Source organism: Cyanistes caeruleus, chromosome 12, assembly GCF_971803275.1.
Source record: "Cyanistes caeruleus chromosome 12, bCyaCae1.hap1.1, whole genome shotgun sequence".
NCBI classification, from domain to species: Eukaryota; Metazoa; Chordata; class Aves; order Passeriformes; family Paridae; genus Cyanistes; species Cyanistes caeruleus.
In genome coordinates, this window is record NC_141712.1 from 12,590,528 (window position 1) to 12,618,214 (window position 27,687).

At 38.0% G+C, this 27,687-nt stretch overlaps 1 protein-coding gene across 1 annotated transcript in view; it reads left to right on the top strand.

The window, feature by feature from the left end:
* LOC111934580 (sodium-dependent noradrenaline transporter) overlaps positions 1–27,687 on the top strand; it is a 59,246-nt gene that overhangs the window by 17,897 nt on the left and 13,662 nt on the right. Inside the window, exons 2-10 of the mRNA XM_086847234.1 lie at positions 3,232–3,363; positions 7,092–7,329; positions 14,887–15,025; positions 15,750–15,884; positions 19,075–19,178; positions 19,881–20,005; positions 20,734–20,846; positions 23,370–23,498; positions 26,088–26,187. Of these exons, the coding sequence (XP_086703360.1) occupies positions 3,232–3,363; positions 7,092–7,329; positions 14,887–15,025; positions 15,750–15,884; positions 19,075–19,178; positions 19,881–20,005; positions 20,734–20,846; positions 23,370–23,498; positions 26,088–26,187 (1,215 nt within the window). The remainder of the gene's footprint in view (positions 1–3,231; positions 3,364–7,091; positions 7,330–14,886; positions 15,026–15,749; positions 15,885–19,074; positions 19,179–19,880; positions 20,006–20,733; positions 20,847–23,369; positions 23,499–26,087; positions 26,188–27,687) is intronic.

Genomic DNA, 27,687 nt, shown 5'->3' on the forward strand with positions numbered 1-27,687 from the left:
CACAGCTTGACACCCTCCCTGGCACACCCTGGCCTCCTGGACAGGGTAGGCACCAACAGCAAGTGCTCCTGAGGAGAAGTCTGGGCTGATGCTTCAATTCACACCAGTGGATTGAAGCAAGAGGCCCACCAGGAGTGCCTTGTCTCTTCCCTGGCCCACAGGATGTACACACAAACAGGGCTGTAGGAAGCCTTCCAAACAACACCTCTTGTTGACTGCTCCTAAACAGCCGTAACAGAGCCCCTGTGCAAGCCCAGAGTGACACTGGTCAGCTCTCACACACAGGCTGCTTGCAAGCATTTGCAGACCATTCTATTCGATATTTATTTCATGTGGAAATTTGAATGATGTTTTCACCATCATTTATTTTTCTTCGAAGGGCCCTTGATCCCAGGAAGGGATGAGCAGACACCATGAAAATTGATTCTGGATATTGGCAAGGAAAATAAGAACAAATACAAAGATACTTACAAAAGTACCGGGCTTTTTGTTATTTTTTACCAAACCAGAAGCTGCTAAACAAGAAGTTTCCAGAAGACTCCAAAACATTAAGTCAAACTAATATGACTAAGCACCCTTACTTTGGTATTTATCTCAATTTCAAAATACTTCAATCACATAGCACCTGAAAAGTAACCCAGCTATGAAACCCTGCCATACTGTGTAACTGCTCTTTGATGAAAATTACACCACACCTTATTAATCCCTTGCGGGGGCAGGGCGGGGGAAGAAAAAAAAGAAAGAAACCTCCTTTAACTAAAGCCTGGAATGACTCGCAGCCAAACAGATGACACTTAAGCAAGTATGCCTAAGTAGAGTACACTTCACAGTTCATCTTAGTATTAGTCATACTTAAAAACTGCGTATTTTAAACTAGCATTTAATACGTATGTCCACTACCCATCTCCAGGGTTAATCTTCTCAAATACAAATTTCCCTGAATAGGCATCAAGTTTCCACAGTCTCATGACATCAATCAAACATCACTCCCTGTAAACCCCATACCTCCCAAATACAAGCCAGGTTTGTGAGTCAGCTCTGCACGCTGTAATATGATCAAAGCAAGACAAGTATGGCACTTCAAAAGCTCACCTGCAGGAAATCTGACAGTAAAACCATGTAAAATAATTTTTCCAGATACTAGATGTAGCGAAAGCAATATCCAGTATCCCAGAATAATTTGGCTGAGTATGTTTCAACATTGAACAGACCTCAGAACTGCAGGGTATTAAGTATCTGTTGAATAATTTTTTTTTTCTGTACAGTATTCAAACATACACCAGTTCAACATGGCAATCATTGCAATAAAACAGATTATAAACATCACTAAAATCTTACCAAAACATGTACCACTGATACTGTAGTAGCTTATGTAAATGCAAGGTGCATTTACATTACATTCCATCATGAAGAAGATTCTTGCCCCCAAAGTGAAACAACCGATATATTTCAATTTTTAATATGCATTCTCAAAGGATTAAGCTATTTTTTCTTTCTGTTGATATACCTTGTCTCTGTTTCATTGCAAGGTTTCAACTTTCAAATGACTAAACTTATGACTGAATGCTGAATACATTGTCCTTACCATTATGTTACAGCACGTTACTTTTAGAAGTAGATTGGAGGTATGACTAAGAGAGCAGAGTTTGTTTTTCCATTCTATTCTCCAGTATATAGTCAAAATTCCCTTTCTGAGCAGTCATGCAAGGCAGCTTACACCAGTAATATCTGTGAAAAGCAAGCTCAAAAGGTAAAGAAACAACTATTCAGACTTTTAAAAGCATAACAATAGTCTCAAACATACTTTCAAACATGTAATTCATTCTGCTTACTGGCATGTTTCAAAAAGCTACAGTCATGCTTTCAGCTTTTTTATCTTCTGTAAGTGCATAAATTTAGGAGTAATACGAACTTATTTCCTTTCACAAAGGAAGTTTTCAAATTACTAAACCAGCACAACAGATTTTAAAGGTTTGCAAAAGTTTATACTACTTGATATTAGGAGAAATAGTCAAGCTACTGTTGTTTTTCCTTTTGCTGAAAAATTGAGCCTTGATATTCACAATCTACTTTCTTTTTCATAGGTAACTCCTAAGGACATTAGTCAGTTATTCAGTATATGTAATTACTCTGTCAGCTCTCTAGTTATTAAAGCAATCCAATAATGTTTTTAATACAGGCAAGTTTAATATTAATTGAACTCTTCTTGACCGAGCAAGCTGCACAATATAATAAAAGCTACCCTTTGCATGTACCACAAAGCAGAGAACTGTCAGAGCCCACAGTTATTAAACATGACACCAGTTATAATTGCTTCATATTATCACATGTAGCCATGCACTGGGGTAATCTCTCTGCGACTTGGATCATATAAAAAATAGCTAAGAAATTTTCAGGTTGCTTCTACATTAGGTGATCCTTTTGTATTTCAGCTGGCAATACTCATTACTCTATAGTAGCTGCCACACCAGGATTTTTCCAAAGTGTCAGCTTCTCAGTGACAGTACAAACTCACAGGAGAATGCTCAGCCTTGTGAAGTGTTCCAGGAAGGTGCCAGCAGCCCCAGCACTGTCCTGCTGCAATACCAAGATGCTGCACTGGGGCCTAGCAGAAACCTCCACATCCTCCACAGTATGGCCATGGGCATCACTAGGTTGGAAAAAGGGGTGTGTTGTCTAACCCATTTCATAAGAATAAGGGAATTTATTATAGCAAAATCCAAAATATGTCATGGAAGCCCAAATTCTATATAATTAACTGGTACTAATTAGTTTTCAAGCCAAGAGGTTCCTGCAGATGCTTTACTCAATGGTTTAAGATGCACTTACAGGATTTCACTTTTTTCTCTCCTGTTGCTGGTTCCGTGCTCCCTTCTGAAAATACTACACTAAAAAAAAATAACTTGACAAAATTTTTCATAGTCCCTTTGTCCCTTTCAGCTATGCAAGTGTTTTCAGCTATTTTTCTCTTTAAAGCCAAAAAGCAGAGGGGAAGCATTAAGGGGAAATGGGATTTAAGGCCTATAGCTTTTTTTCAGGGATTCTGTCTCTGGGGGCTTTAAAAAACACAGAAAAGGTATGAGAATACATGGGTTTTTCCCTCCTAATATTTCCTTTCTACTTCCCAAAACAGTGGTTTTTTTACCAGTCTTTAGCTGGTAAAAGTAAGCAACAGAGACAGAAAAATGCAACCAATACAAAGACAAAAATGTCTCTTTACTGTCTTTTCAGGTGCTTTTCTTATTCCCTACATCCTCTTCTTAATCATTGCTGGAATGCCCCTGTTCTATATGGAATTAGCACTGGGACAATATAACCGAGAAGGAGCTGCCACTGTGTGGAAAATCTGTCCAGTTTTCAAAGGTAAGTGTTCCTCTGCACCCTTGAACAGCACCTGAGGGTGCCACACATGTGGTCCCAAACAATGTAAAGATCTCTCACAGACAACGTGGTATTTGGTGACTTTTCCCCAACCCTTGAAGTCAGAAGTCTTTATGTTATCAAAGGTGAAGCACAACATGAGAAAAGCCATAGAAATCGTCTTCATTCTGTAGCAGAGGACAATGAGCAGGAGCATTTCAGCCCTGCCCTCCCTTTCCCCTGTGTGCTGGGGAGTGGGAGGAACTGGGTATCTCGCGGTGGAGGGAGGGGTTTGCCCATCCAGACCATTGGAAATACCAAATCCCATCCCCGTTAGTTCAGCCCTGTCTTCCCCATTGGCTAAGGTAACCATTACCCCATTCAGGGCATGGAGCTTTCTCTGCAGAAACCAGCACAGTGCCTACAACACTAAAATGGAGTTGTGAGGACTGTAGGTTCAGCCAGTAGACTTGTAACATCACAGGAGTGTTTTCTGTGGTATCTCTGCACTTCAATTTTCCTGCCTGTGAAGTGGGAGCAATGATTCTGATAGTCTTTGTAAAGCATCCTTCAGATTTAGCAATGAAAAACACTTATTAAAATCTGAACATTATTACTATTGAGTGTTTTCCACTAGGATTAACTCTCTAGCATCACTGAATAAAAGGCTATGGAGTGTTGTTTGTGCACTGCACCACTCTGCAATGAAAAAATGGGTTAGGTGCTTCAGGGTATTTGGCTTTGATCAGGAAATGATCCGTGTGTGAAAGAAGCCAAATGTGTACTGTACATTAAGCAAGTATTTGTTAAGGAACCTCAAGAACTTTTTTTAGCATTGCTTGCCAGCAAAATATGTATGTTCCTTTGTGTGTATACCAGACTGTATCTAAAATATTATGCAAAAGCCTTTTCAACACAGAGATATATGAAATTAAACCAGGAAAGCTCAGCTGACCTTAGAACCTTAAAATTCAGATCATGTTCATCTTGGGACTGGCAAAAGCTGAGGAGCTTAACAATAGCAATCCAAACTTGATGGATCCGCTGCTTGGATATAGGTTACACTGAGTAAATGTTAGTCTTCTTTCTCAAAATACAGCTTTCCTCTTCAAGCAGTCTAGTGCCACATGATAAGGAACGTGAAGGGAGTTTTTCTTACCAGTCAAACCCAAAACTCACAAAATCAGCAATGTAACAAAAAATAAGTAAGCGAGCTAATAAAATAATATGCCTCAAAATTTTAAAGTTAATTCATATAGATTTACTTAGCCTTTCTATAACCCCATCATGGGAGACAAAATTCATCCCAGCACCCAGGAACCTGAATACCCTTGCTCAATAAAAATTCCTGTTGGTATTATTTATATACCTTTGGATGACAATGAGGATTTTGAAAACCTAAATGCAAAAATTAGACCTTCAGGATCTCAAAGCATTTGAGCCAAATACCACTGTGCTCAGAGGTATTCTGTGTTGACTTCAGGATTGAAAAGATTATGAGAAAGGAAAACAGAACTTATTTCATGTATATTCTTGTTGACATTCCAGCTGTGTTTTTAAGCTGACATTTTCAAGGTGGACTAAACATACATTACTGTTGATTTTTAAGGTTTCTTATCACAAGAATATAGAATAGCATAAGTTATTTGATTCTCAGAAAGTAATAAGCATTGAGACATATTTTCACCTTGGTATAAACTCAGTACTTTTAAAGTTTTGACTAAAACCTCTGATAACATCCAAACACGTTTTACTGCTAATGCTTTGGAGTTGTTTCTGGGACAACTCAAATCTCTCACTCAAAGGAAAAGTACACAGTCTACACAAATTTATAACAGCTTCTCCAAATGAACAGCACTATAGTTCTAATTTTAGCTATGAATATTATTGCTATGAACTCCAAGCACTCTACTTTTAATGAGATGCTATCACAACATATGCAATTATAAATATACCCTGTAACCTTTGTAACATAGTCTGTTTTCATCTCTGCATTTTTTTTTCAGGGTCTATTTTAGACTGTGGGTGGTGCAGCAATACTTTTAAGAAAACCTAGAAACATAAGAGCAAATTCCTGAACATTCTTAAGATCACAGAGAAGAGCTATTTAAAACACATTTGATCCAGTATTTTTTAATCTTGATATTAAACATCTCTCATTGTCCTCCTGGGTTGAAGGAATTTTAGGAACACTTTTTTAAACAATAATCTAATTATAGTATTTCATATATTATCCATACTTAGTGTTCTAGCATTGAATATTTAGGAATTATTCTTTTGGGGGATTCCTCCCTCCTCTCCTTTCCATTGATCATGGTGTATGGCTGGAGTTTGAGTGTTCAAGTGCTAGGTTCATTTAAGCACCAAGGATTTGAAAATAATGTTTCATCCTTACTTTCACAATTATTTCCCCATTGTTAGGGATGAGCAAACTGGTTTATGGATTAAAAGCCTCCTGCAGAGCAAAGAGTAACTTTTGTACATGCAGCAGTCTTTGAACCACCAACTCCTCCAGGGTCAGCTTCTGTTCCTTATGCAAATTTTAAACCAGGATTAATGCTCACAGTGTTTGCTACTTCCTTTCTTTATAAAGAAATAAGAAAACCTAATAATCTCCAACTGCTAGGCCTCCAATGCAAAAAATTAAACTGAATAAAACTAGAAGTAAAGGTTAGCACTGAGTTGCTGTGACAGTACCCATTGTGACAATGATGACATTCATAAAATCACTGTAGTCCCTACCTTTAATTTTGAGGGAGGATTCAGAGAACAAAGCTGCACACAGTAAAGAAAGAATGATTGAAGTCAAGGCAAAGAAAGATTCCTGAACAATTCTATCAACCAACTTTTATTGGGCTCCAACATTAGTATCAAAGCTTCCTCCCAGACTGTTGGAAGATGTCCACTTTTATGAGGAGAAATGAGCGCACTTTTCGTGAGTGCACTTTCTGAGGCGCTCTTGCTAAAAAGACCCTCCAGCCACACTTCATGATATGGAAAAATACAAAGCAAACATTCAAAGTCAAAAGAGAATGCTTACACTCTGAATTCTGTAATCCTGGAGAGACAGTAAAAAGGGTTTAATGTCATACACAGTTTAGCCCCAACCTGATATTCACCACATTTTACTGGCATGCCCGAAACCCACCTGGAGACCTCAGTAGAACACTGAGCACAGACTGTTTCATGCATGATTTGGAGCCAGTTACATGCTGATGATAGCCACTCTAGAGAGTAGTAATGGGAAAGAAACAGGAGAGGGATCAGTGTCTGTTCCAAACTAGCTCAGGGTGGGAATGTGAGGCATAGGGAAACTTCATTTAAGTGTCAAGCTTTACTTTTCCAAGAGAAGTTGCCAAGGTCCCTGACGTCATGAAGATGAAGTGAGTTTCACTCCTAACATGGGCTTGTAATCTTCTGCATTGGAAGCAAATCAGCAATGGAGTTGTACAAGGACAAATTTTGACATTGCACCGCCTAATTTCTTTTTCTGACAAACAACTGGATTTGATAAAAGCCAGTCATTTTCCAGAACCATTTCTGTAATTTTTTGTTTAGAGGTCAGGTACATTGTGTCCGCATATGTCTATGCAAACTTAAAAAATTCCTTTTTATTGGTGTGAAGACCTAAAATGAATTTGCAATCATGTATGGTTGAGTTTAACTCCAGTGTTTGTGTATACTGTTGCATGTCAAATGCAGTGTATAATCTAGTTTTCCTTTGTCTTTAGGTGTAGGCTATGCAGTGATACTCATAGCTCTTTACGTGGGTTTCTACTACAACGTTATCATAGCTTGGTCTCTGTATTATCTATTTTCATCATTCACATTTGAGCTCCCCTGGACAAACTGCCACAACAGCTGGAACAGCCCAAACTGTACAGATCCCAAACTCTTCAATGCATCAGTGCTTGGCAATGGTACTAAATACTCGAAGTACAAGCTCACTCCTGCAGCTGAATTTTATGAGTAAGTGTTGACCTGACTTTGCTATTTATTCAAAATTCTATGTCTAAGGGAGTTTCCCTTGAAGGTAAAATAGTTTGTATCTAGCCTCTAGAATGAGCATTACAAGACTAAGGTTAAAATGGAGCTGTCATGGTGGTCTCTATTCCTAGGTGACTAAGACTTTTGCCTCTGTGATCTTTGGTTTCTCCTGTACTAATGCAGTGCTTTCTACTGAGCAAAATGGAATTGGACAAGACACAAATCTCTATGTGCCACTTTTGCTTGCACAAGCTTTGCTAGGGCAAGGAAACACACCAACATTCTGACAGAGCATGTCAAACTGAGCTGAGTTTAAGGCTTTAAAATAACCATTTGTTCACAGATTTGGAATGTTTCTCTACTCACAAAATATTTCAGAGCAACAACAGAACTCTGTTTGTTCCACTGCTTCAGCAGTTCAATGAAGTGAGATGAAACACTGAGCAGGGGAAAGACCCTGGTTATAGAAGGACAGGTTTTTACCAATGCCTAAGCAAAACACAACACTGGCTGAGACAGGCAAAGGCACACTCAAATCAAACAGCTGGAATAAAACCCCAAAAGGTACATAAATTAACAACTGAACTATAAAACAAAGATACCAATCTCTGTATAAATATTTTCATTATGGACTTAGAGGGGAAAATAGGATTTGTTAGGAGAAAGAAAGGGGATGAGAATCATGCTATTGAGTCAGATGTTGAATTAAGCTGAATAATGAATTAATTAATATTTCTGTGTTGAGAAGAGAAGGATATCAGGGCACACACCTGCTAAGCAGTTAGTCCAACCCTGTAGAAACAAAGGGAAAAAAGCTGTTACCATAAATAACCAGTAGGGATCTTGGGGTCTCTGTTTACAGCTCTTTAACATTTGTAGCTGCTGTTTCTTCTCTGAAGACAGCACAGTGAAAGATCAGTAGTGATACACAAACTGCTGGCAGGGGTTTGGGTAAACGAAACTCAGTGCTTTGAAAACAAGATGGGGGCTTGAGTTCAAAGGAGCTCACTAAAATGGCAAATAATGACAGCTGTGAAATCTACTGCTCTTACAAGAAAAAGCTTAAGTCTTAGTAAAGTAAAATGCAATCCCTACATTCTTTCTTTGTCTTTTTATTATTTAAAATGGTTCTGTGCAACTTCTGCTATCACATCATGCTTGGGTAATGATTTTGGCTTTGTAGTGGGTGAGGCTGTGGTAGAATCAATTCATGACATTTTGATTTGGTTACAATGATCTGGGGAACAGCTCAATTAATGATTATCTGTAACTTGAAATATTATGATTCTTTTCTCATCACGAAGTGGATTCAAGGTGCAGTGTTCAGAAGGTAAGAATGAAAAGGGAATTTGACATTTCATTATGCTTTGATCCCTGAACTTTGGGGCTGTAATTAGGTCACTAGGCCCTGTACTTACTAGCGGCTAGACTACATTGCTAAAATGAGAAGGGTAACCACTAAACTAAAACACTCTATAACATCCGTTTTCCCAGCTGTAAAAACAGGGAACCACAAGGGGCATTAAATTCATTTATCCAGTATTTGGATGAGCTCATCTGGTCCAGCTGTACAGCTCAGGTGTCAACTCAAACTTGTACAAACTTGTACTTGTATTCCTAGTGTATTCAGATCCAACCTAATAAATGAAATCAGAAAACAGTTTGTTTCTTATATCAAATAACCTAATTCATGCTCATGGTTTTCTTGCAACAAGGAGAGTTGAATCTTTTGATTATAAAGTTTCATATTTTGTGCCAGAGTCAGAAAAGGAAATGGTAAGTGATACAGCTTAAACTTGGTTCTTTAGGTTGTGTGGTTACATCAGAACACTCACACACAAACTTTTGGCCTCTGGTGGGCAGGCTGAGGGAGAAGCAGGGAGACCAGAAACACCAAACATTTCTGTTGCAGTTGGAGAGTGACTGAAAAGAGGTACGTCCAAGACATAGGTCTCAAGCAGACAGATGGTATGATTATTCTGAAAAGACACAGACACTTCTTTTTGGGACATAATTCCTTCACACTAAGCTGGCCTGACTATGAATTTAGAGTTGATTATTTTCTAAAGCCCTGTAGCTGCCAGAGCTGACTGCCTCTATCTCCAGCAGCGCAGGAATAAACTGTAGGAGGAAGTGGGAGAACTGTGATGTGACAGTTCATCAAATACTACAAAGTACCTCAAATTCAGCAGAAATATGCTGGTTGACACTACTTATATTGAGTGAGAAAAGGAAAAACTTGCAATCTAGGCCAAATCTATCAGCTGTCCAGCATCTGGCCAGGAGGAAAAGCAGAGAGAAACTGCTAAACCTCAGACTTGGAAGAAATCATTACAAGTTGCGAATTCCAGGCCAAGGCAGTGACAGGAGAACCCTGAAGAATATATTTGGTTTTTGATTTCAAGCCTCAGGAGCTGCACAGAACTTAAGGTTGAGGTGCTTCTACACTGAGGCCTTCTAGAGAGTGTCATTTTATTGAGTCTGGTTTCAGTTGTAGAGTTCTAATTGAGACTGAGGAGCCACTGATGTCATGGGGACAGATTCTTGTAACAGGAAGGAACAGGACCTCTATGATGCTTCATTAGAGATGCTTAAAATCAACTGTAAAGTATTTGTACACTGTAAACTTGGCAAAACAAGCTAAAATCTAATAACAACTGGAGCCTTTCTGCTAAGTAATAGCCAGACATAAAAGAAATCCAGTTAGGAATAAAATGTCAACTCCACATTTCTTTAGGGACACACATTACTTTAATTCCTTCCCTCTTCAATGGTTTGGAATTAAACACAGAAAATGAAAAGAACCTTCTATCCTTTCCACACGTGTTAAAATAATTCAATATAAAGCTTTTTTTTTTGGAAGAACAGAAGTACATCACAAATAAAGTTCCCCTATCTACTCTATATTTCTCCTATTTAAATACTTTATCTGAATACAGACATACTTTATATTTGTTCTCTCCATTCTTGTGTCTGGGAAAAGTCTGTTACCATCTTGCTTTCATTTATGCTGACAATTAAAAAAATACCAGTTAGGAGGAACAAAAGCACTATTCTTCTCACAAGGTACTGTGCCTGCAAAAAATCACAAGCTGTTGTAGAAACAAATCTTGGCAATTTTTAAGAAAAAACACTGAAAATGTCAACAAACATTGAGCTACAGTTATTTCCCTCTGACAGTACTTTTTCTCAGGGCTGTAATCCATTCTTTCTGCATGAGAAATTTTACAGGGAAATTTTCATGCCAGATTCAGTAAAGGAAATTCACAGAATTCACGAGTCTGCCCAGCTGTGAGCAATTGCAAAAGCCTACCTCAGAACAAGGAATAAAACCAAGATTCAGTCACTGCAGTCAACATTTGTCATATTTATAAACATCATGTTTTTGAAATTTATTTTTGAAATTAAGTGTGTGAACCAAAAACATTCTGAAAAAAACCCCTCACCCTATATAGTAAAGGTTACTTTTATAGAGCAATAGGTTTGTGCTTTAGGGTACAAGTCTTCACTGGAAATGCCAACCCAGGCAAAGGGTCCACATAGCTCAGTATCACAGCAAATGGAGTGATCAGTGCTGTGGACCCCAAAGATATGAAACAATTTCACAACACAAACAGTTGTGAAGCAATTTCTCCCAAAAGAGAAACCACTTCAAAAGTCAGCATAAGCAATTCTGCCTATAAATGCTTATAAAACCTGAATCAGGCAACAAGAACTAATGAGAGCCCCATGTTCAGCTAATCACATCCAGTCTTTCCATTCAGCTCTTCTGAAACAGTAATTTTTGGAGAGTCATGAAGTGGGGCACAGTTTTAAAGGAGGTAGGAATTGCTAAGTTAGTGGGAGAATAAAGTTTTCAGTGCATTGAGATAAATATTCTCTGTATTATCATGATTCAAAAAGAAATTTCACCTGCAAAGGGGCAACCCTGGCTGTACAGACAGACAAGGAATGGGAAGCTGTGGAAGCAGTGCTGTGGAAAGGGCCCTGGGGGCCCTGGTTGATGGCAAGCTGAGCATGGGTCAGCAGGGCTCTGGCAGCCAGGAGGGACACCCAGGTCCTGGGGGCACCACACCATCAGGGGGCCAGCTGGGCAGGGATGGGGATTGTCCTGCTCTGCTCTGCACTGGGGCGGCCTCACCTCGACTGCTGGGGCAGTTTTGGGCACCACAATATAAGAAAGATATTAAGATGTTATATAGAGCATCTAAAGGAAGGCTATGAAGATGGTGAAGGGCCTTGAGGGGAAGCCGTATGAGGAACAGCTGAGGTCACTTGCTCTGCTCAGCCTGGAAAAGAGGAGACCTCATTGCAGCTACAACTTCCTTCTGAGGGGAAGAGGAGGGGCAGGTACTGATCTCTTTTTGGTGACCAGTGACAGGACTTGAGGGAGTGGCCTGAAGTTCTGTTAGGGGAGGTTTTATGTTGAGTATCAGGAAAAGGTTCACCCAGATGGTGGCTGGCCACTGGCTCCCCAAAGAGCTGGTCATAACCTCAAGCCTGACAGAGTTCAAGAAGTGTTTGGATAATGCTCTCAGGCATGGGAAATGTGGACATTTCTTAGAGATGTCCTATGCAGATGTAACAGTTGCACTCAATGATCCTTGAGGGTCCCTTTCAATTCAGTATATTCTGTGATGAAGTACAAATAACTTATTATATGCCATCCAGGGTGCCACTGGTAAATTATGCAATTCCCAAAATTTATCTTGCAGTCCATTACACAGCTCCATTCTCCAACACAAGAGGGAGCTGAAATATCTAGAGAGAAACCCAGCTGCTGCTGCATCCCCTTGGCATCCCCCCGGATTGTGCCCAGCACTCCAGGGTGGGGTGAGGCACGCAGGGCACAAGCACTGCACCTCAGATGGCTCAGCTGCTCTCCTGAGCTCTGGGCTGTAGGACAGCACTGTCCCAGAGCCAGGAGATCCTTCAGCATTGCAGCTGTGCCTACTCAGAGCTCTTAACAGAGCATCCAGAGACACCCGAGCAGCTCAGACAGCAGCCCTGCATATGGCAGAGCTGGGCCTGAGCCAGGCTACCCCTGTGGCCCTTCATGTGGAGCCACTCTGCTCTCCCTGCACTGCTCCCAGCCCAGAGTCACACTGAGGAGACCCTGGTGTCCAGCCTGCATGGAACCACCTCAGGTCTACATGTTTTGTACCACAAGCTCTGCCTCATGCTGCTGTGTGGACACAAACTGCCATGAAAACTACAGCTTAACATAAGTAGTGCTATTTGTGAAATGAAAATACCTGGAGCCTGGCAAACTCTGCAAAAAGAGCTCTAGCCACATCACCTTGGTGCAGATAGGCTAACCTTCCACAAGTAAAGGAAAACCACATTTCATGCTCTGAAGGAACCTGGCAGCAACAATGACTGAACCATGGTTGTCCAAATATCTAACACAGAAGATGCATGTAGAAGGGCTTTCTAATTGAGCACAATTATCATGCTTCAAAGTGCCTTCTAAATTGAGTATGCAATTTAATTTCTATAGATTGCACATTGTATACACTGACAGTTCTTTTAGCATCTTCAATCTATAATTTGCATTAAGTTTTAAATCATAAAAACATAGTCTAACTACCAGAATAGGGAATAGCTTGGGACACCAGGACTATGTCTATTTATACCTTATCCATTTTGGTGATTCTTAGTTTATGCAAGCCATTTGGGTTTGATCTCATAAATATGACCGCTAACTTTTCTAAGTACTTAGATGTTCCTAGAAGTACTTAATATGTTAACTAACAAATAAATTTGTTAGTTAACATACTAATTTACTGACAAGTGATGACATTTTTGAATTCTGAATCAATCTGATGCAACACATCTAAAATTTAGATAAATAACACCCTTCTATTGAGCACATCAAATTTAGGCAAGTAACTTTTGCCTCTAATAAAAAGAGAAAGAATGAGCCTATAGAGCTGTGTAAACATATTTGGACCAAAAATGAAAATTGTGATTGATTTTGGATTGAAAAAATGAGGCCTACTCCAAGACCTTAAACTTGATCTATTTATTCAAAATTTTCTAAATTTCTAAAAGACATAAATTGGTCTAGAGATGAATAATACATAAAGCTCCCTAGAAAGTAACAGTCTGACAATAACATCCCATTGAATTCTATACCTAAAACTCTTAAATCCTGTTTTCTGGCTATAGATTAAATGTGTTGGAGTAAAAATGATACAGAGTAATTTTCAGGTCACCTTTGGCATTTCTTTTTTCCTGGTTTGGTTCCCTATTTATGTGCAAATATTCACTGCTTCTGTAACAAATATGTTCTGAATTGCTCAGAGTAGAGACAAAGCACACATTTATAATAATCCTTATTTTACAGATGGGAAAACCAAGACACAGAGAAGGATTTATTGATTCCAACATTTCCTGTTATTAAAACTGTGACTGGGTCCTTCATTTACTGGGTCCCACTGAGCAGCTGCCCCACTGCCTCCTCAATAATTTGTTTTCAGTAGGGTTTATGTGTGAGTACCAGGCAGCTGAGCTGCCTGTTGGCTGTTCAGAGTCTGATGCCAAGTTAAAGGGGACCCAAGTGCTGCACAAAGACTAAACAGAGTCAAAACTAAACTATCAAACAAATTGCTGTTTGCAGATTTCAGTGGAGGGGAACTATTTCCCTTTAGCTGAATGCGATGTGGAAGGCAGGAACTGGAGCCAGAGTTCTTGGGTGATTAGGAGAATCATCCCAGCAGAGAGCACAGGGAAGGACAGAAAGAAGAAATTTCACTTGAGAGGAACTAGAATGTCTGAATGGAGCTTCAGATTGAGACCCCTTCACGTTCCTGCCCCTCCTGCAGATAAGTGGACAGGCTCTTGGAACCCAGATTTAAAATCCCAAAGTCATTGCAAATGTAATTTACACTCCCTTACATGAAATGCAGTTTTAGCATAAACCAAGATCCTTTGCACAAATCCCTGATTTCTAGTGCATGTAGTTTGATTCTTGGTGTTGTTTTAATTAAGTATTTCTAGAGCACTGACTAGAATATCAGAAAGCTTAAACAATTTATTTGTTTCTCTTGCATTTAGTCCAGCATAATAAAATAGATGCCTGTTCTTTTGTCAGCTCCATCTGTTAATGTTTATTCTCAGTCTTTCCCCCATAACACTCTTCTCATTTTTGCATGCATTTCTCATCTACTTTATTTATTTTTTCAATAATCTGCAAGCAAAACACTAAATCTAGTCATCTTATTTACAGTAGTTTTTCCTTTCTTTTTGACTCATTTGAATTCTGAGAGTTGATTTTGTTAGCAGAATTGGACAAACATCTGTCTATTTATGAAGGAAGAATTGCTTTCAGAAACTTTTACTTAAGACATGATTTGGACTTAATTTGAAGGAGTTGGCAGAGAACAGAGCCTTCACAAAGCACCTTCGCTGACTGCCAGTGATGCCAGTAGAGCTTCTACTGCTGTGGTGGAGCACCCATTCCTGCTGCCCACAGCATGAGAAGTGCAAAAGCCTTTTTCCCCCCAGTGACTTTGTTTCTGTATATCTGGTGTGTAGGCGAGGAGTTCTGCACCTGCATGAAAGCCGTGGAATCCACGACCTTGGCTTGCCTCGCTGGCAACTTTCCCTCTGCCTCTTGGTGGTGGTAATCATTCTTTTCTTTAGTCTGTGGAAAGGCGTGAAGACTTCAGGAAAGGTAGAGCTAATATTGTCCTTCTATCTTGACTACATTCTTCGTCTACTTTAAGTCTCATAATTGTAGAAAGCAAGAAAATAAATCACTTATTTTGAGACATCCTCAAGGACCAAACTATCACATTTCTTGTGTGATATTCCAACTGAAAATTTTATTAATGTATTATTTTCAATTCAACTCTGGTGGTTTCATCCAGAAAATATTTTTAAATACTCAAAATTGTCTTAAATGTGCATATTCTTCTTAGCCAAACGTACTACATTTCAACTATAAAAGAGGCTTTGATTTTATTACACAAAATGCCATGTCAAGAGAAATTTCTGATGAAAGTTATTGAAAATCACTGTTTGAAATCCCTCAGAAAATACCTCAACAGAAATTCTGGAGCTGGATACATTTGAGAGCTTTTTGTACATTTTCAAAAAAGTATCATTTAACATCAGGCAATGACTGCTCTTTTTAGTAAACAACATAGAGATGAGGAGTAATCAGCAGTCTAACACACCCTGACACTGTCTTCTGTTTGTCAAAACTGTCTCCTACTGGTATCTGTAAACTTATATATTAAAAGACTCGTGACAAGTAACATTTTCCCTTGTGTCCTAAAAAGAGCTTCTCCATTGAACTGAATGGACTAAAGCAAGAAAATGCCAGCTGTACTTATTATATATTCTTAAATCTTCTGTAACAGCTGATTAACCTTTGGGATCTCTGTTGTCTGCAGGTTGTTTGGATAACAGCCACTTTGCCTTATGTTGTATTATTTGTCTTATTAATACATGGAATAACCCTGCCTGGCGCGTACAATGGAATAAATGCATACCTGCATATAGATTTCAGAAGATTAAAAGAAGCCACAGTAAGTGTACTCTTCTGTTCTCATTCCCTAATTATTAAGCCTGTTGCCCTTGTTATTGAAACTAAAAATATTACTTCTGAAATTAAATAGCCATGCTCTGCCTCACAGATCTTCAGATCACAAAACACCTGTGTGGAGGCACTTACAGGTGTGGCAGACCCCTAAAAAAGTCCATGCTCTGACTGTGCACCCAGTAAACTGCAATATCCTTTATACAGGAAACTGGAGTCACACAAAAACTTAGTTCTCAAAAGGCTAAGAATTCCCTCAAGAAGAAAATCCTGCTTTCTGAATCGCTAGCTTAAATATTAACCTAGAAAAAAAAAAATACTGGCCCATGCAAACCTTGCTAAACACAAAAAGTCAGGACAAACCTAATAAACCATGGTCCTTCATACAAATAAGATTTTCAAAAGTATGATGCTCTTATCTTACTACTGAAAGTAATGTACATTTCACTGTATCATTGAGCATATCCAAACCAATTTGTGGAGTAACTTGGATCTAAGACTTACTTCATATATTGTAAAGCAAAATCTACACATACAGTCACTAATACATGAAATTAGCAGCATTTCAAACCTACAAAGAACAAATACTTCAGAGATATTTTACCCCTCTACTGTCCTAAAAATAGCATAAACCATTTATTGGACAGTAGTATCTCTATGGATGGGTCACAAATGGTGACCATTCAAATGGTTATAAATCTGGAAAAAGACATCATTTTACTAGAAGGAAATGCATCATCTTGAAAAATTGCAACTTTCAGAAATGTCTGCAGTCTATCCATAATTGCACTGTACCTTTTCTATGAATCCTATCTTGATTTTTCCTGAATTGTTAAAAAAGACCTCAAGTGTTACAATACAGACATGCTTTTTTATATTCTTCGCTACAAAATACATCCAAGTGGCTTTTTTACTGCTAAATTTGAAAACAGGCATTTCTTCAAAAACAGACCCAGACACCATGTCTATTTTGGAATAATCCAATCAAACTTCAAATATGGGATTTTCATTCACCTTTATCACAAGCCAGTAGTCATCCCAGTGACTCACATTTATGCATACACGTAAATACAAAGATGCAAAGATGAACAAAGCAGGTGCTTATATTTTTCTTATACATTTTAAGTGCTGTTTGGAAATAAACACCACAATTTCAACCAGATGTCTATGGAGCTGTACTAGCTGTACCAGACCTCCATAATCATATCTGCCTTCTGCTTCTGGAAGGACATTCTGTGTGCTGCTCTTTCTTGGCTTAATATTTCTGCACCTACTATTTAGACCACCCTAAAGTTATTTGCTTCTAAGGCTAAATTTTTCAGACAACAACAAAAAGCTACACTAGGATAATAAAAGACTAAAGATCACTTATGCTGAGAAGTGCCATTAACTGCTTTGTCATGTCAGCCCTTCCCCTCTCGGAGACTGGCATCCCTGCTGCTGCAATAGCCTTGTGTGTTTAATCTTTGTCCTCAGGCTCCAAAGAATAGAATCCTGCTTTATTTCTATGTCAATGCATCCCTGGATGTGATATATGATTTTTTTTTATTTCTCCCAAATGAAGAATCTAACAAAGAAACATCCTAAGTCACAAACATTAATGACTCACAGAGGGCTCTGCCAATGCTCTTAGAAAAGCCCCCAGAGCATCCTGACAAGGTGTGCCCCATTTTGTGGAGCCACAAACTGCACTGCGCTGAATATACACAAAAGTTGTAACAGCATAAACACTGAAGAAGGCTGGAAAGAATGATGACTGCCTACTGTAAAATGTTCCTATTTGTTTATTTTTAATACATATAAAAGCAACAGCCAATCATAACATACATTAGATTACACATCTATCAGAAGCCGTGAAAATGAGAAACGTGAGCATGAACTGCAGAAGAAGCCCCGCTGCCTTACATCCTGCTTGCTTAGAACTAACAGAATGTTTTGCATTTAATCTTACTTGTAAAGGAATTTCTGGTTTCTGCTCTGCTTTCCCTTCACCTTGATCTTCACAATTTGTTTCCTAATCAGCTACTATGAGCCAAGACTCTTACTCAACAGATACTTCAGCATGTGCTTAAATCCTTTGGGAGGCAGCAAGAGCTAATCTCTTACTTGAGTCAACAGGACTTAAGCACCTGCCTAAGGGTGCTTGAACAGTGAGAAAGGCTGAGTACAGCTGCACTAGCAGGATGCAAAAGAGACACAGAACCGCTAAAAACAAGTGTCTTATGGGGGGCAGTATGCAGATATGGTTAGAGTTTAACAAAATCAGTGTTACAAATTTTCAGGAATTTTGTTAACAACAAAGTTATCTGAATTTTACAAAAAACAAGAACAAACATAGGAGACTGCATCCCTTCTTCTGCATTCTTAACCACATAAATGCTTTTCAGTCCTATATGATCTGAACCTTTGTGTGAAAATATTTACAAGGCAATAATAGTACAGTATTATAAATACAATACTGACTATTGTAATACTAAGTGTATGTAGTATAAATACAATATTAAGATGTAACTGGTATATAAAATGAATAAATAAGGAATTAAGATTACAGGAGTGTTTTGTTATTCATTGAGAGAAATCCATGATACCTAAAAACCCTGTATGGACTACAATTAGAGAAAATTATATCCTCCCATCCACTGGCTAGCAATAAAAACTCTATGGATTGCTCTCCATGTTATCATTCAAGTAATCAGCTCTCCATAGTTCATAAAATTAAGTTTTTCTACAAACACAGAGCACCATAAGTGGTTCACAGTGTCCAGCAGGCAGCAGTTGAAAGCATCTATCATCTATGTTGAGAAAAGATCACCAGCCTAAGTGCTTTCACATATCATGTCAGCATGGGATAAGGCACTCTCTTCCTTTCCACTAGGCCAAATTTAAAAGTGTAGCACTAAAATCCCAATGCAGTTGGAGTTCGTATTCTCCTTAGATCTGTTAGAAAGTGACTGCTGAATAGATACATTAGATCTGATTTTTTAGAGATGGGTGAATGATGAAATCCAGTGCTTTTTATATTTCTTTCAGAGTTCTTGGCAGATTTAATCAAACATTGCAGATCTCATTTTGAGAAATGTTGAGTATTATTGAGCATTATTCACACCACTGTCTTGCTTTTCTCCTGCTGTATCCTTGTGGCCTGAACTGACACTGGCAATGTTGGTGTCATTATGCAGGTATGGATTGATGCAGCTACTCAGATATTTTACTCCTTAGGAGCTGGATTTGGCGTTCTAATTGCATTTGCCAGTTACAATAAGTTTGACAACAACTGCTACAGGTAAGAGCCTATTCTTCCATTGCTGCTGCAAAATTATACTATTTTACTCTGACTGCAGCTGAAATAAATTTTAAGCTATCTTTTTCTCTTCAGTCATAAATTAATGATGGTGAGTTTTGTGTAGGCATAGTAACCAACCCAAATCTTGAAACACTGTCTTCCTTACTGAAATTTTAGTAACAGGAACCTGCCAAGATATCTGCTGCTCTCCAAAGCAGAATGGGATTAGATTTGGACTTTAGACAGCTGTGTAAACTGTGCTGGTGTTTGCCTTTCAAAAGTACCATTAAGCGCAACAGTGAACACAGGATGAAATCTTATTGGTGCAGGAGCTAAAAGCAGAAAGATTCCAGCTTCCAGAAGGGTTTCTGTGCTTTGGGATTATATTTCTGATATTTTACATTGTGCTCCAGTTTAGGAATGCACTTTAAATCAAGTCAGTTTGTAGGTGTTTTGCTGAATCACCACTGTGGAAATTGAACCAGAATTACTCTGCAGCTTCTGAGAAATTCCAACATTTAGATGTTTTGTTAACATTCTATTTTAGAATGAAAACAAGCATTACTTTTCCAATGAAATATAAGATCAGAAAGTACATGTATTAAAAATGCATTGTGAACTGAAAGATGGGGGGGAAAATGTTAAAGAAAATACCTATCTAGTTCATGTTTTTTCTCTCCATGTTCTTCTCTCCATGGTTAGGGATGCTTTGCTGACTAGCACCATTAACTGTGTCACAAGCTTCATCTCAGGATTTGCAATTTTCTCCATATTGGGCTACATGGCTCATGAGCACAAAGTTAAAATTGAGGATGTAGCTACTGAAGGTAGGAAGTTAATTCTATATTAATTTTAACCCTTTTCCCCCATCATTTCCTTGTAAATGTGTTTATATTTGTTTCTAACAAGTGTGTGGAAATCTCATGGAAGTGAACTGAATCAACTTTCTTGGAACTAGAATGTTGTGTTTAAATCCCTTGTTAAAATCTGAACTCTAAATTATATTGATTCACCTCACCTCTACTCAATTGAGGTTCCCCAGCATCTTGCCCCCACAGGTTTTGCCCATTCAACAAACAGGAATTAACCACTGGGCAGTATCTTACAAAAGCATTGCTGTTCAGTGCCACAGGTGACTGGTTTGGATGGTTCTGCTAAGACCAGCTCTATATGTGTGTCCTTTCACAGGGAACAGGTCACTCATGGTCTCAGCTTCTGCACCTCTCATCACATCCAAGAATTCTCTTGCCAAACAGACAAGTCCACATCCACATAATTCCTTCTCCACTACACAGATGAAAAATAACTAGTAAAGTTGCAAATCCCATAAAGTGGAAAACAATGGGTTAGGGATTTTTTAATACCAAATCATCATAAGTAAATAAATAAAGCATTTTAGATATATTTTGGTATAATGCAAATTTTGTTTCATGCAGTACTCAGAGCATGACAAGGACTGAAATGAAAGTTAACTTAGTCATGATTTATCTTATTAAAATGATCACTTTTGTCAAGATCATGTAGTGACACCTTTGTTTTCTCTTTTCTATTCCAGGAGCTGGTTTAGTTTTCATCCTGTACCCAGAGGCAATTTCAACTCTTTCAGGATCTACGTTTTGGGCTGTGGTGTTCTTCATCATGCTCCTTACTCTTGGCATCGACAGTTCTGTGAGTATTTTTTCCTTCTAGCCTTAACATTGCTCTTTTCCTGTCATATTCTGGAAGTAGAGAGGCATCAGCCTTAAGCAGGGGGTTAAATTTCAAGTAAACATTCTGTACATTTCCTAAATCTGTTTTCACAGTCATAGACAACATAGCAATACTATAACTTGCTGTATTATAAAGACTTTCCATAATTAAGAGGTTAAGGAAATGATTAAATCTTTGACAAGCTAGTAAATATTTCCTCCCTTCTACTTTTTTATGACTTTACAGAGAGGCTGTTCATCAACAGTTATTACTATTTAAAGTATTTATGACCCCTTAGTTATTCTTATTTAAATTATTTAATAGTTATTACTATTTAAAGGTATGACACTACTATAGCTATTACTGCTGTGAACCTGAAAAAAGGTTTTGGAGCCCTGCTTGCAAAACACAAGTAAGACATTGAGTAGAGTGGTTTCTAGAAGGGATCATTATGTGTGCTGAAATCCACTAATCTGCTCAAAACAGACAATGTTTGGAGGTACTCCTCCCATTGTTTTTCTACAAGCCAAGATACAGAACTTCCTGTAAATTTAATCACAATTTTAAAATCACTCCAGAATATTTCCATAGTGGTTTCATTTTCCTGTAAACTTACTGTAAAATGTCTAATATAACAAGTGTATTTGCTCTTTAATGTGGTGAGTTTTATAACCCCGTGATATTCAGGAGCGCAGAAACTTCATCCCAGGAAAGATCCCCAGAAAATATTCCAAGTCCCCAGACGACTTTTATACTGCTTTGTTCTACCAAAGAGGCCTCAAGACATCCTGTTATATTTAACTTAAATTTTGATAAATTTCTGGAAAACCAGACAGGGTCTTTAAGAAATAGAGAACCATGGACAAACTTTCATCCTCTTTAGTAGGGTAAGGGTTTCTTAGTATTCCAACATCAGGAAAATTAATTTATTTTCAAGGACAACAAAGGGAAAGAATTAATTGACATGGAAAAGAGTAAAACTAAAAAAAAATGAGGTTGCAGCAGGAAGCTTTGATAGTCATTGGCAAATAGCTGTATGAGATCTTGTTGAGTGAGGGCTGAGCTGTAAAGGTCAGATTCAGATCTAAATATTTCCTAACTGTTTGGATTTTTGGATTCCAGCTAAGGTCCAATGAACTTTGTCTATGCAGACTAAGATCTGGATCCTAAGACAAAAGTTTGAAGGAAGAGTAAATCTGGGATTGTAGCTTGGCCATTTTTCAACAATGTAAGCAAATATGAAGGATTGAAATGAAGGGTTTAGCACAGTGAAAGGACATGAATGACCAGTAGGAAAATGAGAGAATGAAGAAGAAGAAGAAAATTCATGCTCAGGAGTATCTAGATACAAAACAGTTAACTTTGGAACAGCAGTTAAGTGTAGGGCAATGTAAAGAAACATAGAAGTGACAAAGACACAAGGCTTTAGATTGCAGAACACAATTTTCCTACAAATGGAGAAAAATCTTTCTTCTGGAGCTAATTAAAATACAGTGAAATAGCGAACTATGGCCAAGTTTAGTTTTTTCCTTTTAAAAGGAGAAGGATTTACAGGCTCAAGATTTGTCATAATTTCCTAAAGAAAACTCAGGTTCTGCAGTACTTATTTTGGTGATAATTCTCTGTTACTCATTTCAACCAGGAATATTTTAATCAAAGGCTTATAAGAAAGGGACAGGCTATGTCAGTACCTGCTAACTAACTATTGTATTGCACCAAGCACACCAGGTCTTGCCACGGTTTCTTAACATCACAAAAATCACAGAATTAAGCCTCTCCAAAATATTAAAAACTTTTATTTACTATGATAAAAGATTGAAATTAATTTTCATTGTTGGAGTGAGGGCAGAATGTTTTCATTAATGAAAAGAAATTAAAATTCATAACCACCTACATAATCCAGCAATTTAAATGAAATCTTGGAAAGCACCTTTCCTGTATTGCAAAACAATGGCTAATGCTCCTCACTAACTTCTAGAAAGCAAAGCAAAATTCTTTCATGTTGTCAGCAAAAAAAAAAAAAATTACATCAAGCTTCCTTTGTAGTAATTCATCCAAGTCTGTAAAGATTTTTGTCAAACCAGCTTTCATTTATTAATGGCTAATGTGAATCTTTGTTCAAGTATATTTCCTTTAGGTGCTTGTCGTGCCTGTCTTTATTTAAGAAATATCTTAAGGAGCTTAGTTACTTAAGCTTGCAGCTTTTTTCCCAGAGTATATTAAAATGCATATTATTTTCCCCAAAGTACTGTCTACTTATTGTTCTGTTGAGTCAGCAAAGAGTCCTCAGAGGATACAGCTGTGGAGGCAACAACCACCCTTTCTTGATGCCCAGTTCCCTGGCTCAGTCCTTTGCCAGAAGAAAACAAAGCCTCATTCCACCAGTGACTTACAGCTGAAAGAAATCTGAAATTGGGTATTAATTGCACAAACTGCTTTGCATTCTTCAGCCTGTATTTCCAACAGTCAATAGTGTTTAACCAGAGTTTTTGCCTTCCTCAGATGGGTGGGATGGAGGCTGTCATCACTGGCTTGGCAGATGATTTCCACCTCCTGAAGCAGCACAGAAAGCTCTTCACCTTTGGTGTTTCTTTTGGCACTTTCCTACTTGCTCTTTTTTGCATTACCAATGTAAGTACAACAAAAGTTTCCATCAAAATGTTACCTTCAAAATGCCATTAAAGTATGGATAGGTTCAGATGACTATTTTTATTATAAATTTTAGATCTTAGAAAACTTCTGTTCAGAACATCAGTTTTAATCTTACATATATAAAGTTTCTCTGGTTTTTGGCACATCACAAAAGGTCATTTGCTATCAACCAAGCCTACAAGTCTTTGTTCTAAAGAGCCCTCTGTGCTACTGCTGAGTTTATTTGGTTCTGTGTGCTTTCTTTTGTGTTCATTTGAGTTTTTTTAATTTTGGTTTGGTTTTGAATTTTTTAGTCACAATAAATAGAACTGTGTAGGGTGCTTATTCCTCTGTGAGGAACTAAGAATTTCAAGTGACCAGACCATCTGGCTGTTCTCTTCTTGAAGAAGGTAAGAGTCCCTCACTTCTTATGGAAGAAGTGTAGAATAATGATCTTTTAACACCATATAAAGCACAGAAACCTTATCCTGAACATTAGGAAGCTGCATTTATCACTACCATCAGGTGGAATGTTTTGTCTCCTCTGGCTTTTTACAATTAATTAAGGAATGAGAATCACAGTGTTCTAGGCAGAAAATAATTTTCTCTTTTTTTTTTTTTTTTTTTTCATAAAAAAAGCAGAGAACTGTTAACAAAGATGCCAAACCGTCAGAAAACAACAGATACTTGAGAAAACCACCATGAAAGCAGATGAGCTGAACCTCTCTCCATTCCTAGAAGTGGTTTCCACATCTATTATTAAGATTACTGAAATGACATAAGTTTATGAATAACTAAGTTCTTTTTACATTAAAATACCCCAATATTTTTGTTCCAGTTTCCTCAAACTGAGGAAAATTTGAGACTCTAAAAACAGATATGTCATTTAAAATACTTATCCTTTTAATACCATACTATTTCTTTTGATCCCTAATAACTGAACATGATCCTCTTTATTTAAAGTTTCTACTGGAATAAAACTTCCTGAAGTACAGTATCAGAAGAAATTCAGTGTTAAGAACGTGAACAGGTGCCAGTGGGTGCAATTCCACTGCCTCCAAGTGAGCTAAAGCTATTTCAGACAATGACCTAACTCCAGCTTTTAAATAGTGGCACCTGTTTAAACTTAAGTTCACTCCTCTAACTGGAATTCACAAAACTGTCCAGAATAGCCCAAATGTATTGGTTTATGTAACTAAAGAACAACATTTCTGATGTATAAAAAATAAAGAGGAAAACCCTTGTGATAACACCTCATGAAATAGTTTGATTTTGCCCCCTGAATCTTTAAGGCTTTCTTTTCAAAAGTAGCTGTTTCTGAAACAAACATGTTACTTACAAAATCATATTAGTAATTCACTTTGGTAAGTTTGATTGCAAAGGCATTAGTTTGGAGCAGGTGTAGAGCAAAAACAAGAGGTCAATCTCAAGTGTCATTCAATAAGCAGCATTTTCTAAAAGAACAACCAAAGTTCATTCCATTTCCGGACAAGTCCCCATAGAATTAAAAACCAAGAGGCCTAAGTACTGGTCTCCCTATTTTTGTAAATATGCACAGCTGTTTCAGGAAAAACATCTTTAAAAAAATAAAAAGGCAGCTGATTGCAGAGACTAAAATCACCTACAGATTTAAACAATACAAGTGCTACTTATACCACTGGTGGTTGAAAACAAAGAAAATAATTCCTTCAGATGTTTACATGTGACAGAGAGTCTCCTGACACACTTTATCCAGGTTCATTTTGAAACAAATCTGGACCTAAAGGTTTTCCATTCCTTTTTAGCTGAAACTCAGTAAAATGAGAAATAATTTATGCAGATAACAGACTACATTGTAAAACACGGCAAAACGTAGTCAAATTGTAGGTTAAAAAAATCAGTGAAACAAGACTTCAGAAAAAGCCTTTCCAGCTCTCAGTCATGAACCACTGAAGCACAAAATGTGCTGTTGTGAAGGAAGGCAAGGTTGTCTGTATCCACTGAGCAAAGGTTTGCTAATACCACAGCCCAGAGACTGAAGAGGACACAGCAGCTTCTTGCTGTGCTGTGACAAAATCAACATTATCTTCTGCCTCAGGAGGAACAGTGGGCAAGAGAGATGCAGGCAATCAGGGAAAAGAGAAATCAGACCAACAGTGCCGGTTCTGGGCTGCAGAACAAATGGCCTGAGGAAGAAACTGACTGATAATGGCCTATGGAAACTCCTTGTGTGCTCCGTTCCTGACATTAATTTAGGAAGTTCTTCATTAACTGCTGCAGACAGGCCCTACCCTAGAAGCTGCTGATCATTTCCCCAAACTTCCACTGAACAGAAGTGCCAAGAGAAGTCACTGATCTAAGCTGAGGTTTCTGTTTCCCAGAGAAGTGAGGACATGGGAGAAAAAAAGCCTCTTTAGAAGAGTTGCAAGTCTGATTCCACTTTTTTGTATGCAGATATCGTCCTCTGTCTGCAGCATCAGATCCATGTTAAAATACTTGGGTTAAGATAATGCTTCAAGTAAAGAAGATTTCTGTTAAAAAGATACAAAAACACTGAGATGATTCTCTTTGTAAATTCACTTTCTTGCATCTTTTAACTCCCTGTTGCAGGGTGGAATTTATGTGCTCACACTTCTGGACACATTTGCAGCTGGGACTTCAATATTGTTTGCTGTTCTAATGGAGGCAATTGGCGTTTCCTGGTTTTATGGTAAGCTCTTCCTTTTGCATGTGCAAAAGCTTTTCTGAAATTCCAAGTGCTCTTGACAGGCTTACACATCATTTTAAGAGAGAACAGCATAGCCCTGTGTACATGAAACCATGACAAGTCAGATTTCATAGAGAGATTTTCACCTGATTTATGAGCAGTGGCAGGAATGCAGACATTCAGTGGGCCAAGCTTTGAGACCCTGCACAAAGCCAAAGCAAACAGCCTTGTGAAAGGGACTGTGAGGGGATGGAAAAGTTACTACTTTTGACAGTATTTTACAACTTTTAGTATCGCTGAAGACTTGCAGTAGCAGGTTTAGACTTGGTGCTTTCAAAGTTGATTAGCCTAAATACAGACTCATTGGTTTTCACTTTTCATTGCTCCCCCAGGGCCAGTCTCAAGCACTCCCCACACAATACAAATAAAGGTAGTGCTTGGAGAGTTATAATAATTCCTACATTAATCCCTTTTGTTTGAGACAATATTCTACTCCACTGTAAAACACTGGTAGTTTATTTATTTTATTTCATAGAATGGTATGAAATACCAAACATACTAGGTACCAGCAAGTCTATTTCTAATATTTAATGCTAATTTATGCCACAAAATGGAGTAGTGATTTACTTTATCCCAAATATGGCAAGCTTTAGGAGGATTTAGTTGACCTCTGGCTCTAGACTGGAATCACTCTATGCCAATCAGAGTGCAGTGATGTGCTAAAGCCACCTATAAAAAAATGACCTCTTCTTTTCCTTCCTAATGTCTTCTTTATTCTCATGCTCTAGTTCCTGGCTGAACACATGTCGTTTCACTATTGCAAGGTTTCAATGTCACAGCAGCCTGCAAATCATCTTCCTTTTAAGTCTGTATTGAATTAGTTGCCCTGATTCCCAATAAGATTGTTCTTGAAAACCATCTTTGTTTTTATTCAGACACAGTGTTTATGGCTAATGTATGATTCAGAGGGTTCTTAAACATTATGATTCTTATTGCTATTTACCTCAGTCACTTTTTATCCATCCATTCTGCTCACCATGTTCTTCTAATCAAACGAACTTTATCTTGCAGTTAAAAAACTTGAAGAGTGAGTGGAATGAAAGAATGCTATTCATGCATAAAGCTGTTCAATAGCTGTTCTACTAAAGGAATAGTTTCTAGCTTTAATTCACTAATTCTGTCACCCAGCATCAGCATGGAGCAAGCAGCACACAGGCTGTTGTCTCTCAAAATAATGAAGGCACTTTATTTCACAGACAACTGCCTTTAATCCCTGTAAAAGCTGAATGTGGACAAGTGATCACAGCTTAGCTTGGAAGCAGAGGCTTCTTCAGTTTCTAAGGGCAAGTTACCTTCTGCTACTATTAAAACAGGATTTACTGCACTTTACAGTATCTAAGCTTTGTATGTGGTTCACAAATCAGGCCAAAGTTAGTAAAATTTTATTTTACACTCTCTGTCTTTTATCATTTTTTTAGTTTCTTCCTGCAGCCTCCCCATAAT